The sequence below is a fragment of the Haemaphysalis longicornis genome, unplaced genomic scaffold, assembly GCF_048455015.1.
Source record: "Haemaphysalis longicornis isolate Haplotype H1 unplaced genomic scaffold, Haemaphysalis longicornis Haplotype H1 scaffold_7, whole genome shotgun sequence".
NCBI lineage: Eukaryota > Metazoa > Arthropoda > Arachnida > Ixodida > Ixodidae > Haemaphysalis > Haemaphysalis longicornis.
In genome coordinates, this window is record NW_027526422.1 from 56,201,900 (window position 1) to 56,216,257 (window position 14,358).

Here is a 14,358-nt window from a genome sequence, read left to right on the forward strand (position 1 = left end):
ATGTGGACCGAAGCCTTTCAAAAACCGTGTCTGCCATAATGGGCTGCATGAAAACGTGATTTCATTTCAGAATATAATACGAACTTTATGAACGCCTTTTGTATAAAAACTGCGGTTGATTCCTCTGTCACAGGAATCGGTAAAACACGAAAGTGAAATGTGCAGCGATACCTGCAGCTGAACATGATTTGCGGGTCGGCGGCTGTCTTGTATAGGTGTGCTTGGCGAGCGACGTCCTGCTGGCTGGTCGCTTCGGCAAAGGAGTAATCGCGTCATTTCCGTCACGGATATGACGTCAGTGAAATCTTGGTGTATACCAGCATTAAACACTTTTGTGTTAAAATGTTAAAACCGAAAACGAACAACCCCAAGTATAACAGACTCTTTAGTACTAAATGTTGCTTCCCCGCAAGAAGACCGTGTGTGCAGAGGTGCACGCTTTACAGGCCGCTTGCTTCCTTGTACTGGCGTCATTTCCGTGACGGATATGACGCGAGTGAAATCTTTGTGTTTCCAGGAATAAAACACTTTCGTGTTAATTATGTCCGTGGAATGGCGTTCACCAGTACGCAGTTGTCCAATGAAAGAAGAGGCTTCTTTTAAGACTACAATTGAAGAAAATAAAGATCCATTGAATCTACGATTGAACGAGAATCTTATCCCTCTCCCTTTTGACTTGAACTTCAGCCCGATGCACACGCCCTGCTCCGGCTTCAGAAGCCCGCAACAAGGTGTTCCTCGCCCGCCCCACGCACACTGCGCAAACTGTGCTTTGCGTTTTAACCAACCCAGAGGCCACGTTTGCTCGCGTTCGAAGCGGCATTGCCTGCGTGACGTTCCTTTCGTTGTTCACCATAACGGCATTCAGGCGCCATCGTTCCCATTCCATCCTCGTTTGCGCCTACTCGGAGCTGCACTCGCTCTGCACTCCATTTTACAACGTCAGGAAGCGTGACCATGGGCGCGTCGAACAGACGCAGCGCTATCGCAGCCGCCGAAGCTGAGGGCTCAGCTTGACATTAGTCCTCTTCGCATGCGCTGTTTCCTTTTTTTGACGATGTGTGTCCGTGGATCGACGGCGCAGCATTTTGCCGACATTGTCGATCTATCGCTCATGGAATAGTAATAAAGTTGGCTGCATGAACACCCAGGATGACGTGATTTAATTACACTTGCTGTAGAGCAAGTTGGTCCAAGATCCCTGTAGAATAAAGCGCGAGAAATGGATACAGGGCACACAGATAACAGACATACCCCGGACACCGGAGACAGAAGCAATGGACGGCTTCCATGAACACCACAAAAGAATATATTTATTCCATCGTCAAAGAAACACAACGTGAAACACGCAGGCGGTCGACCCTATGTACAACAAGACAAAAATAGAAGCAACTAGCCAGTACAAGTACGTCACGCGCCGAGACAAACGGATGAGAGAGGCTGCATACGACGTCGGTGCCTCGCTCGCGCCGCGCTCCGAACGTTCGCTCCTCGGCGTCGTATTCGGATAATCGTCATTTTTAAGCATACCATTATCCGTTTCACTGATGAGCGTTAAATTAGAAACACGACCGGACTTCGAAAATGAAATGACGTTGCCCGCACTCGCTGTAACCCGGAGAGCAGATGGCCCTTGGTGCACGCTGATGGGTGAGCATGCTGTTTCTCCCCAGTGCTAACTGCAACGTCGAATGATGGCTCGAAGAAAAAGCGCGAATGAAAGATGTCAGCGTCACGTGCTCCAAGATAACAACAAAAGAAACAGAATCACGCAGACAACAATAAAACAAAGAACCGCGCATTCACTCCGTGCCTCAACACGACCCTGCTACAAATGTCGCCGTTTGCTTACGTTCGACCTTTAAGCAAAGTTTGCTGAATACTGCGTTCCCATCAAAGACCTGGCATCTTTGCAGCCCTGTTTTTTTTTTCCCTCTGATGCAACGTTCGCGTTTCTGGGCCGTTTCTGAGGCAATGGCCGATTTGGCGGTGCGAACGCGCGGAGCAGACGGCAGGGAAAAGAATAACCAAGAGCGGAGAACAACAAAGGGCGACGCACGAGGAGCGCGGAAGCTACTCCATGACGACGTCGACGCTGACGTCCGGGAAGGGAGTCTTCCAGTAGTTGAAGGCGTTGAAGGCCGGGTTGTCCTCGTCCGAACCGGGCGGGCTGGACAGCTCCATGGCGGCGTCTGCGGGCAGTGGGGGCCCGGCCAGCTCTGCGGACAGCTCCAGCTTGTCCGGGACCAGCGGGCCGCCGGAGTCCATGGGCGAGGTCTGCTGCGCCAGCGCCGTCACGGCGGTCGGGCCCCCGCCATTGCCATTCTTGTGCTGCTTGTGCTTGGCGTCCTGCGAGATCCGAAACACCCGGGCATGAACAGGGGCGGGCACGGTTCGAGCCCTGGAGGAATTCCTTGTGTCGTGCCACTGTACACGGTGGCGGAGACAGTGGGCGAAGCCGCGCTTTCCGTTACCGCAACGACCGTCGTACCGGGAAACATATAACTAATATAAGCGGATTAACCAACTGTATAACCAATATAAGCCGAGATAATCAATATATGCCGTTTCAAATCAAAGAGTGCGCTCCTACAGAACTTTAGGCTTTCTGGTCACGCAGCTAGTGATGGTAACTTCTAGTAACTTTGTCAGCAGAAAAATAAAAACACAACAGATTTTGGTCGTTACTTTAAAGGGACACTGAAGTGAATTTGTCAAGCTCTCGTTTTTGCTTGCACTGCGTAGACTGGCTCAAATTAGCACACTTTTCATCGTTTATCCGGTTGACAAATCGGTAATTATTTTACAAAGCGCGAAAGAAGAAAAACTACCATGCGCGGTTTGCGGCGGCCGCACCAACTAAGGCTGTGACGTTGGGAGGAGGGGCGCCGTGATTGGACGATGCCCAAGGTTAGCAATCACACAAGTTTCGGTTTCGGTTCTGTAAAACATAACCAATGGCTTTGTTGGATGGACATTCTCAATATCTCAGTAATCATCGTACCGCGCTTCTGCCATGTTGTCGGCTGTAAAATGCACAAGATAAGCCTCCCAGGACGGCTTGTAGTCGTAGCATTCACTAGCCGAGACCTACGCAGTGCATGAACGCCCTCCGCGTACCCGCAGACGCCCAAATGTCATGCGCTTTTCCCCCATATTTGGAGCTTGCCTCCCTCATGCCTGTATCGTAAAAAGCGTGTTCGCACCAGGCCAAGGGTCTGTTCATTCTGGCCTGTGCCCACTGCCTGCAAGCAGTCGGTGCTTATGGCAACAGCACGCCAACGAGAACTCGCTAGCGCGCCAGTGCCAGCCTGCGCGCGTTTTGTGATCTAGTTCGTGTAGCCATGAACGTTGCGGCCCAAAAAAAGGTGAACTCAATATAGAGAACATCGGCGGAAAACAAAAAAGTTAACTTACAAAAAAAAAAAGCAGGTACCCGCGGGGATTCGAACTCGTGACTCGCAAAACATTTGCGGTGATATACCTAGCGCCCCAGACCGCTGAGCCACGGAGCGGGACCCGAAGGCTTTGCTAATATAGGGTATATATTGTACAACCGGTTTACACTTTTATTTAGTTTTGGCATTTCAAGCAGCTTAGGTGACTATTTGTTGTACTGCGATCGTGCAGTAAGCGTCGCCCGAGTTTCCACAGTAGCTCACGTCTAGCAATCGCATTTCGTAGACGGAAAAGCGTTCGCAGATGCGTAGTCGTGCTGCTGACCGCTGTGCTTGTTCGCCCAGCGCAAAAAAGTGCTTCCCGCGCCCTAGTTTTACGCTGTACGGTAAAAATATCAGTTGATTTTATTTCCTTAGTACCTATATTGACTTCGCTGACTCTTCTCCCGCCTTCAAGAGGCCTTATATTTTCCTACTGGCGTACCAGTCAGCGAAGCGTCGCATGTGCGCTTGTGCAGCGCTTGTGTGAAGCGACCTTGACTTGGAGCTAGATACAGTGTACAAACAAACCAAGTAAAGAAAGGCACATTCTTCCATTCACAAACGTGTCCTGGCTTCGTTTCAACTAAGTGAACGAATTGCGACCAAGCAATTTTTTTTTTAACCTCCTTGATTGCGACGACCCGCCGGCGGCCGGCGGACGAAACGCTGGGCCGACTGACTCTGTCGGCCGGGGAGCCGTGCAGTAGCGCAACCGTGGCGCAGCCAATAGCCAGCTCATCCCCTCCTGACGTCACACGAAAACGCCAGAGAAAATGGGCGAGCGTAAAGAGAGGAGGACAGCATTTTCGAATTAGTTTTTCTACTAAATAAAATCGCGTAAACGCGCCTAGAGTGGTCGAAACATGGCCTGAGGACTCCGGACTACAATTTGCGCTAGTAATCCCGCAATGTTTACATATCACTTCAGTGTCCCTTTAACAGCATTTTTACCATTCCGTGGCATGGGTCGGTAACAAGTTCAGTTTCGACGCATTACTAATAAAGGATTCTAGTAAACTTCATTCATCATGTCGTAACTACAGTGCTTCGACCAACCCCCAATCATAATGAACACTTTCCTTCACTGGCCCTACTATCAAAAGTAATAAGATATATGTCCGATCCCCTCGCCTTGTAAAGTTTGTAAGCTTTTGTTTGTTTGTGCCCCCCCCCCCCTTTTTTTTCATGCCTTTGAAAAAACCGTTCCTGGAAATAAAGTATTTGGTTGTTAGTCAGCGCTTCGTCCTGTTGTTCTTCCCTGTCCCGTCCTTTGCGCAGTTTTTGCTATTCTTGAATATGTACCAACCCGCCCACCAAATTTTCACCTTGTTGAAGTGTTCTAGGAACCGTACACCCAAACTTCCCACCTTCATTACGCGGGTAAGTATAGCACTAATATACCTTAAAGGAACACCGAACCGATTTTTGTGGAGCATATATGCTCTCTATCCCAAGTGAAAGGGCATCACTTCAAACACCTTGAACCGAGACGGTTTCCCTGATAGGACCCTGGAACGCTTGAAAGCGGCATTTTTAAGTTCTGCCAACCTGAAGTATGCTGCCAAGACGAAAGCTGGAAACCATGAGACACGCGGCAACATACTTTCAACTGTACGTGATACGATAAGGGGCATTTAAAACCTTGTCCCCAGCTAAAATAGAAATGCAGTGCAGTCTTCCCTGTTCCCGTACGCGTTTTTTAACCACGCATTGAATCCGACAGAGCTGTTTTTATACGAACGGTAGTGTCAAGTTATGGGTCTTTATGGCACAAGGCCAGCGAGAGCAAAGAGCGCCAAGAAAAGTGCCGTATTTATTCAAATATAAGGCGAGTTTTTTCCCCGAAATTCGTAGTTACAAAGTCATACTCCGCCTTTTATTCGAAGCTCAGCATATATATATATATATATATATATATATATATATATATATATATATATATATATATATATATATATATATATATATATATATATATATATATATATATATCAGGGTGTCGAACCGAAAAAAATACCGGTTCGGTTACGGTTTGGGTTCGGGTGAAATAATTTCGTTCCGGTTCAGTTCCGGTTCGACAAAATCACGCACCGAACCGGTTCACGAACCGGTTCGGGAGCTTGAACCGGTTCGCGAACCGGTTCGACGAGTTGAATTATCACTGAAATTAGAAAAAAAACATTTACTAGTTTAAAACGACCGTCAAGTCAAAACACAAACAAAAATTCAAAATTCTGCTGTTCCCCAAGGGCAGTGGCGCGATTGCAAAGCAAACTTTAAACAATCACGAGATATTAGAAAAGCGACGATTTACAACCTTCTTTCTCGCTCAGACATTATGTTGTCCCAGCGACTATTCATAAAGCCACCGCCAAGACATATGACGGTGGGATATGTTTTCTGTCCTTTCCTTTTTTGTTGAAATCGCAATCGTCGCTATGCAATCACCCATCACGCTAACCTTGAAGCCTTAAATTTATTCCTGCGTACTGGCGCGTTCAAAAACCAGCGCTTAATACCAATGGCGCACATTTTTTATATTTGTAACAAAACAGAAAAATCCTACAACAGGCACATAAATACTACCCCTGAATAATTTGTTAGCTGTCACCTTATCGAATGTGTTAGCCACACTTTTGTTAAAAGTAAGCTTTAGTTAACGCTCAGTCACTGCATTATTGCTCTGACCACTGCAATTCCTTTTGCGATACCGAAAGTGTGCATTACAATCAGTATGTCATCGTACCGCCTGAACCCCTACCATCGTTCCGTGTGCTACATTGCGGAATCTTATAACAGATAATGCGGTTACAAAATGAAAGGGAAATTTGTCACGCGGAGCATGAGATGGGACTTTTTGGGTAGACGCTCTTTAATTCGTCCACAGAAGTACTCCCCTCCGGAACGAGTCGCAGTAGAAGCAATGTAGCGAGTTGGGCAAACGGCTTAGCAAACGGCTTAGCCACTGAGCAGCTCCTGCGGTCACACTTGTCAAGTATTAATAATTTGCAGGTGTCGGACCTTTTAAAGAAATTATGAAATGCAAAAAGTTTGCACACATCGAGTGTGAGCTTTTGCTGTTGCGCAGTGGAGCACTCCTGCAGCCTGATTGCTCCAATGAAGTCGCAGCTAGGGAAGGGCAAAGTCGTTTTATATCCCCTGCAAGCTGCCGAGAATGACATTTCGTTTGGTCAGCTTGCACTACGCTCGCGCCTCCAGCAGCAACAGACCATTGCTACAATGGTGCTAATTCATTTCCCCTGTTGTTACATAGAGCGTGATAGTGTTCAATTGTCGGGAGGGGAAAATACCCGAGCAAGTACGAAATTGATGGTACGTGAAAGAAAGAAAGGCCTAAATTGCATTGACTGTGCAATATCAACAACAGAGGGTCGAACCGTTTCGGCATGAACCGGTAACCGTTATTTCTTTTTTCGGTTCAGTTCCGGTTCGGGTTCAGCGCGCTCAAAAAATAACGGTTCGGGTTCGGGTTCAGTTCCGGCAAAAATATCGGTTCAGTTCCGGTTTACGGTTCGGTTCGGTTCCGGTTCGACACCCTGATATATATATATAGGACAGAAGATAAGGTTTGGAAGTCAAGAAAACCTCGGAAAGCAAAGGGGAGGTTGTGGTGGGTCATAGAAACAGATGAAGAATTTTTTGAGTAAGAAAGAAAGTGGTGAAAAATTGCCCGCCGGGTGGGATCCGAACCCACGACCTCCAGAATACCGGTCTGGTGCGATTCTGGAGGTCATGGGTTCGGATCCCACCCGGCGGGCAATTGTTCACCACTTTCTTTCTGATTTAAAAAATTCTTCATCTGTTTCTATGACCCACCACAACCTCCCCTTTGCTTTCCGAGGTTTTCTTGACTGCCAAACCTTATCTTCTGTCTTATTTCACGGAGCCCCTCATTTCCCATTTTCTGATTCGCACATATATATATATATATATATACTGTCGCCAGAGCTTATTTATTTTCGCTTATTTATCAATGTATCAAAGAAACGTGACAAGCACACGTCTTTCGACCCTATCAAATATTTCGAAAAAAAAAAGCCGAATAGCACTGGCAATGACGACTGCAACCTTGATATGTATGTATATATATATATATATATATATATATATATATATATATATATATATATATAGTGAAAGAAGGCGACTGACACGTTTCCCGTTTTTGTTGCCAACAGTTTCGGAGTTGGAAACTCCTTCTTCAGGGCTTCTTCCTGAGCAAAGCAAGGAGAGCAAAACAAAATTTTATATATATATATATACACATCATGAGGTTCGATGGGCCAGTATAAAAATAGTGAAAGAAGTCGACTGACACGTTTCCCGTTTTTGTTGCCAACAGTTTCGGAGTTGGAAACTCCTTCTTCCCAGCCCTGAAGAAGGAGTTTCCAACTCCGAAACTGTTGGCAACAAAAACGGGAAACGTGTCAGTCGACTTCTTTCACTATTTTTATACTGGCCCATCGAACCTCATGATATATATATATATATATATATATATATATATATATATATATATATATATATATATATATATATATATATATATATATATATATATATATATATATATATATATATATATATATATATATATATATATATATCAAATTTTGTTTTGCTCTCCTTCAGCAAGACTATAAGTGAAATAAAGTAAAAGGCAATGAAGATTGCTAGTCTATAGGGTGTATTCACAGGGCTTTGGACCGCGCGGCGGCGCTACCTGCGCGGCGGCGACGATACCATATTTGAGGTTGAACTCCGCCGCGCGAGCAGCGTGTTTCGCCGGTTTGAGAATGCCTTGTCGTAACGAGTAGTCAGCATTGTTTTCGCTGCGAATATATATATATATATATATATATATATATATATATATATATATATATATATATATATATATATATATATATATATATATATATATATATATATATATATATATATATATATATATATATATATAGTGTTGTTTCGTAACGTAGGCCAGGGCAATGCTTGAAGACGGTATGATTTATCGTGACGAATGCAACTGTCCGCCGGTTTGACTGGCGCGGCCAGCGGCGTGCATAACCCGGTCCGTTTCGGCGATTTCGCGCTATCTCGGTGTCATCCCCATGCGCCGATTTCCTTATTTCCTGCGTTGCTTGAAGCGACCGTGTCTCGAGTTGAGAAAATTTCTTCAACCAAGGCTGCAAGGATATTTGATGTGGTGGTGGCGTGTGAAATGAGGAGTGGTAATTTAACAAAACTTGTTGGGGTGCTAGTTGGTTCATGATTCATAAAAATATGTTTAGAGCAAAAAACCAAAAACCCGTCTCCTTTCTTGTGTACTGTCTGTTTTTTATTGCGCTAAACATATTTTTAAGGAAGATGAGGAGTGGTTTTACCGTGCCACCCAGGCATGTTGCGCGCATTTTGAGGAGTATGAGAGACGGTGAAGTGCTCTGGCGACAGTGTTCTGTGCGTTGAACGCACGAAGGTCGTCCATTCGAGCTAATGAGCGGAACAATTACGCACAGGGTCTGAGTGGAAACCATCGCGAGGTAAGTACGTGATAATATGGTGGCGACGACAAAGATGTTTGTCGTGTTTTCCTTTCGGCAAAGACGCAGCGGAAATTATAAGCAGAACAAGATTGTGGAACACGCTTTGGCTGCTTCGAAAGCAGCGCAAAGACAAGTGACAAAGAGTGCTCTAGTTTGTCCCTGCGTACGTTTCGTCACTGCGCTGTTTTTGAAGTAGTCAAACTGTGTACCCAGCGTCAAGCTTTAGTGTCTGATCACATAACACGTTTGGTCATTAGAGAACAGTCGAAAGCGACAAAGAAGAATTGGATGCCCGCAATTACCTGGGAAGCGACATTGCATGTACACGTGCGTTCACCTCAACACTCGAAGTAGCCCATGTTGAGGCTGGGCGCCTGCAGTATGGTTCCTCTCATCCATAAGGTACGCCGGCTACCTTAATTTGTGCACATTTTAGGCACTGCGTAATGTTTAAAACATGTGACGAGGTGTGAGGTCAAAGCTCCGGCGCCCATCGTCCCGGGGCCTACCTGAATGAAACGGGCCCCAACAGATTCGGTACCGATTTGCCATATCATCGATAACTTCTTTGGGAATTCGTCGAATGAAGACAGACCGTTTCCAAGCACTGCCCCAGCCGTCGCATCGAACACAGCGAAAGGAAAAAGAAATATACCCGGCGCTTGATTTTGTCATGCGGCCTCCTTAGGGTTTGCGGTATAGGAGACAAGCGCAGTCCGGAACTTCGAAGCGAAAACAATGCTAGCTACTGGTTACGACAAGTCATTCGCAAACCCACGAATCACGCAGAAAAAACACCGTCCACACGACCGTTCTTGCCAGCACCACGCCGCAAACCACGTTTCGCGTCGGGAAACGCGCTGCCCGCGCGGCGGAGTGCAACCTCAAATATGGCGTCGTTGCGGCCGCGCAGGTAGCGCCGCCGCGCGGTCCAAAGCCCTGTGAATGCGCCAGTTTGTGATCATGCATGATATAAAATGAGCTGTAAAAATTCAACCTCTAATAAATAATTAGAAAAACGCGCGTAATTGGAACCGTGGGATCATCAGATAAAAGTATGTCGAGTGTGGTGGAGTATGTTGTCTGTAGAGTTCCGGGAAGTGCTTATGCCGTGTTGTGTTCAGTGCCTTACATTTTATTAGAATGTGAGTTACGGATAGTATATGTCCCTTCGAAAAATACTCATGCTGGTTACCTCAGCCGTCCTTTGCTTTGTAGATACTGGCTTTTTTTTTTCTCTTCTGAATGTTTTGAAAGTTTCTGATTGTAGATAAAGCACGTGCGAGCGCGCTCATGTGCGTCAGCCGCCAGACAGCACGCAAATTTGAACATATACACCTGGTAAACAGAGCAATCCTCGAAAATAATTCCACCAAAAAATAAATAAATAAACCGCCTCGGCCATAATGCGGTACAATGCGAGCACCCCTACCCCTGCACACGATCGCAGGCCACGGCAGTGCGTGCACATGCAACGCATACGACGCGCAGCTGCTGTGAACCGGATGTTATTCGGGACTCGCGGTGACTGAAAACAAAGCTTCCTGCCTGGCTGCGGCACTACATGCACGCGCAACGCGAAAGAATCACCGCTAAAGGTTTCGCGCAGGACGCCCTTCTCTTTCCTTTTTAGTTTTTGATAAGCCAGCGAGGACCCAGGTTTCCTCAACCAGGTTTCCTCACCTGCCCCCCACAGGGCAGGTGAAACTAACATCAGCACCAAAAGCTCGTCTTCAATAACGTTTATTCAATAACGTCTTCAATAACGCTGCAAAAACTGAATCGTAACGACGTCACGGGTCTGAGCAGTCGACGAAAGTTCGGAAATGTTGTTCTGAATCGAAATGTCGAATAATCCACCACTTCCTGTAATCCAGCATGCTGTGCACCCGCCGAGCGCCTGATGCTTACTATAAAAAAAAAAGCATCACCTCCCAGTTTGCATTCGCCGCGGCAACCGTCCGACAGCGACCGATCGAAGGCGCTGACTCACGGAGGCCGGCCCGAGGCCCTCCCGCGTCGCACCTCGACCTCGCCTCGGAGTGCCACAGACAGAAATTGAAATTGAAAACAGCGCAAAAAGACGGGACAAGGAAGCGACGACACAAGACGCTTTCTTTGTCCCGTTTTTTGCGCTGTTTTGAATTTCAGTATGCACAAACTAGCCCAAACCACCGTTCTAACGCAGCCACAGACAGCGCGCTCGGTTTTTGCATGTGCTTCCGCGCAACTTGTAGACCCTGGGAAGTCCACGGACCGTTTGTGGATTATCAGGGACGTGGTGAATCGAAGAGCGCAGCGGGTCCACCAGCCTGCCACTAAGTAACTATGTACAAGGGCGCAAGTTGAGAACTAGGAGAACGCTTTTATTGTCAGTCACTATGATTTGTCATTGTTCAAGTGGTCAGGGCCAGAACAGGGTCCTTCAATGCTTTACTGTGAAAGCATTAAAGGACTCCGGCTAAAGCATAGGTTGCCTTGCGCCATCGTCCCATAACTGCGCGCGGGATCGAAAGAAACAACTAGTGATCCATAGGTTGCGGCCAGCTTGGGATGCATAGCCACGTCTGAGATCCTAAACGAGCCCTTGCAGGCTGGGCGCGACAGTGTTGTCACTGTTGTGACAGGTCGGAGGCCACCGCAATGCGGGACTCGACATGTGCTTCGCTTATCCAAACCGTCCAGTTCAGTGATTTCCCTACACACCCCCTAGTTTTTATGTACACCCGCCCTTGAATCACTAAAATACACTTGGTTCTCGCTTTATAAGTGCTGCATTATTTGCGTACACCCCAAGCGTTGTTTTAAAAAGTTCAATCGCGTCATTGGCCCTGGAAACAAGTTTTAAAATGTCCTTATATGTTTAAAAAATGGTCGGACATTTAAAAACTGAATACCGACATTTTTCGGTAAAAACTGAGTGTGCAAAAAATAAGTTTTTTTTGTATTTCCAGATTAAGTAGAACACACCGCCTCCCAGGTGTGTATAGGGAAAAGGAGAAGCAGTCACGGGGATGAGCATTTGGTTAATAGACGTCTATTATTTGACTAATTGACTGAAAAGGAAACGCTTGTCTATTTTATCTAGCCTCCGACCTTCACTGCCCCTAGATTCGATTCCTGGGGAAACTCCTGGTCCAGTTACTCTCAGCGAAATAAACTTGAAGTCTTTAGCAAGCATGAGAACAACAAACCGGAGGTAGACCTTTCCCACCAGTGGGGAAAAAAATGAGAACGAACCAGTGTATTGTCGAAAAAGACGGAGTTGTCAACGATGGTCTCTATTCGAACTGACAATGTGGCCCTTGGGTATGGAAAACAGACCCGTCTTTTTTTTTTTATTATTATCAGAGGGCGGAAGTTTCGGTTTCCCGCGTGTGCTATTCACACGAGCCCGCAAAAAGATTTTTCGGTTACACTTTTATTCTAACGCCTGTCGACTTATAGTTTAAGCGCGTTTGCGCTCAGTTACTTGCTGTATAGATTGACTGCACAAGCAAACAATTACCAATTACAACGATGCAATAACGACAGTAACAACTGCTGTTTCTGAGTGGAATTCAGATGTGCTTTTGATTGCACAGAGCTTGGCCCCAACGTGCAACGATTATCGAATTATTTTGCCCTTGAGGTACGGAGGTTCGGCACGACTCCAAACAGTTACGGTCGCTGGAAATAACTTGAACATAACAAAATAAAAATAGCTGTTGTACTGTCTTTACACTTAAATAAAGGAGCGGTCGCTCACTATCGCCAAATGTTTTCCGGACGGGTCTTTTTTTATTATTTAGTGCATAGAATACAGCGGCGTGCTTACTTTGTAAATAAATTAAACCATGTCGTTGGCTGCGTAAAAATTAACTCGCAGCAATGCTGGAGCGACGATTAAACTGAACGATGTGTGTTGTCGCGAAGCCTTATATCGCCAAGTTTTCTAGTAAACATAGACGATAAAAACCTGACTCCCACAGCGCATCGCTGAAAACGTAACTGCAACAACGCTTCTTAACGAATTAAAAAAAAAAACACCCATATTATCTCTTTTTTTTTTGTAGTTTCATCGAAGACATACAAACGGAACCCGACACAAATGACATTCGCAACGAAACCGGCGGTTTTAGGCCCGCGTTCGCATTACCTGCCCTGTGGCGATGCCCATTCACAACTCCGTAACGACAATAACGTCCAATTTGCCGTTCAAAAGGGCGTACGTTGCATAACAAAGTTTGGCTCAGCCTTTTTTTTTTTTTTTTTTCAAAGCGCTGTCACAACGCTCCCAGTTACTACGCGTTTCGGTTGCTATCGACCGGTCCCGCGGCTTGCGCCGCATGAAGTCACCCCCGCAGTCATCTTCCCCGCATCCCGACTGCCCGCCTATCCCCACTTCGGAAAGGGTCATCGAAACAACAGGGGCCACCCTTTTTGGGGAGGGCACGTGTTTATGCTCAATCACATATTTCCCAAGGGTACACCCACACGATTGCTCAGCAAGTTTTACTTGTCAAATGCGGGGGAGCGACGCACTGCGCGCAGTCCGCAACAAAGAGTTTTAAAATCTGAACACTGCGAACACGGATTGCTCAATCGAGACGATACGAGCAGACGGGACCTGCGTTCCGATCAAACTCGAGGTGAAGCCTACCTTACCGAAGGTCGGTTCTTTCGGTGTCGCCTGGATTTCCCAGAGGAAGGCATGGCTGTCGACGCCTTCGAGCCGCGGTCTCTTCTCTGGCGGCGGGCCCAGCGTTCGATATAAACCGCAGTCCTGCTTGCGCTTGCGCCGCTGTGGCGCTGCAACTGCGTGCAGACGACGCAGTTGTTTGCGGCGCCGAGCGGCAACACATGGGCTCACCGGTCGCTTCATCTACCCTGGCCGCCCATGCGATCGTTGAATGAAACACGCCACAGCGATCTTGAATTCACCGCTAAATCTTTTGAGCAGATGATATACGTGTAATCGCGGCAGTGGTCCGTTCAAGTAACCCAGCAGTGAGCAAAACACGTCTTACGACAAATGAGCTCAGGTGCGTGCAGGCTGATTGCCGCTACTCTCATGCGCGTCTTGACAGATCGTCGATAATTTCACCGGAAGCAAGAATTTCTGTCCACGCAAGTGGCGGTAATCACTCATCCGAAGTGGAATTCGCATAACGCTTCGATCAAACACAAGCCACGTTGAGGAAGAACTAAAAAAACTCGAAAATGAAGGCCGGAAGTGGAGACCAACAACTGCGCCGCCTTCTGAGCCACTCGCTGCAAGAAAACATACAAGATAAGTATTTAAGTAAGCATAAATTTAGTTATTTTATTCCAACAAAAATAAATTTTGGATTGGTAAGTTTAAAAATACG

General features: G+C 46.5%; 1 protein-coding gene across 1 annotated transcript; it reads right to left on the minus strand.

The window, feature by feature from the left end:
• Positions 1-1,291: 1,291 nt before the first annotated feature.
• On the minus strand, positions 1,292-14,230 carry LOC144145699 (uncharacterized). Its single transcript, XM_077677375.1, has 2 exons — positions 13,650-14,230; positions 1,292-2,349 (listed from the first exon to the last, which is right to left on the minus strand). The coding sequence occupies exons 1-2, from the start codon at positions 13,869-13,871 to the stop codon at positions 2,074-2,076; spliced, it is 498 nt and encodes a 165-aa protein (XP_077533501.1). The 5' UTR covers positions 13,872-14,230; the 3' UTR covers positions 1,292-2,073.
• Between the last annotated feature and the right edge of the window lie 128 nt (positions 14,231-14,358).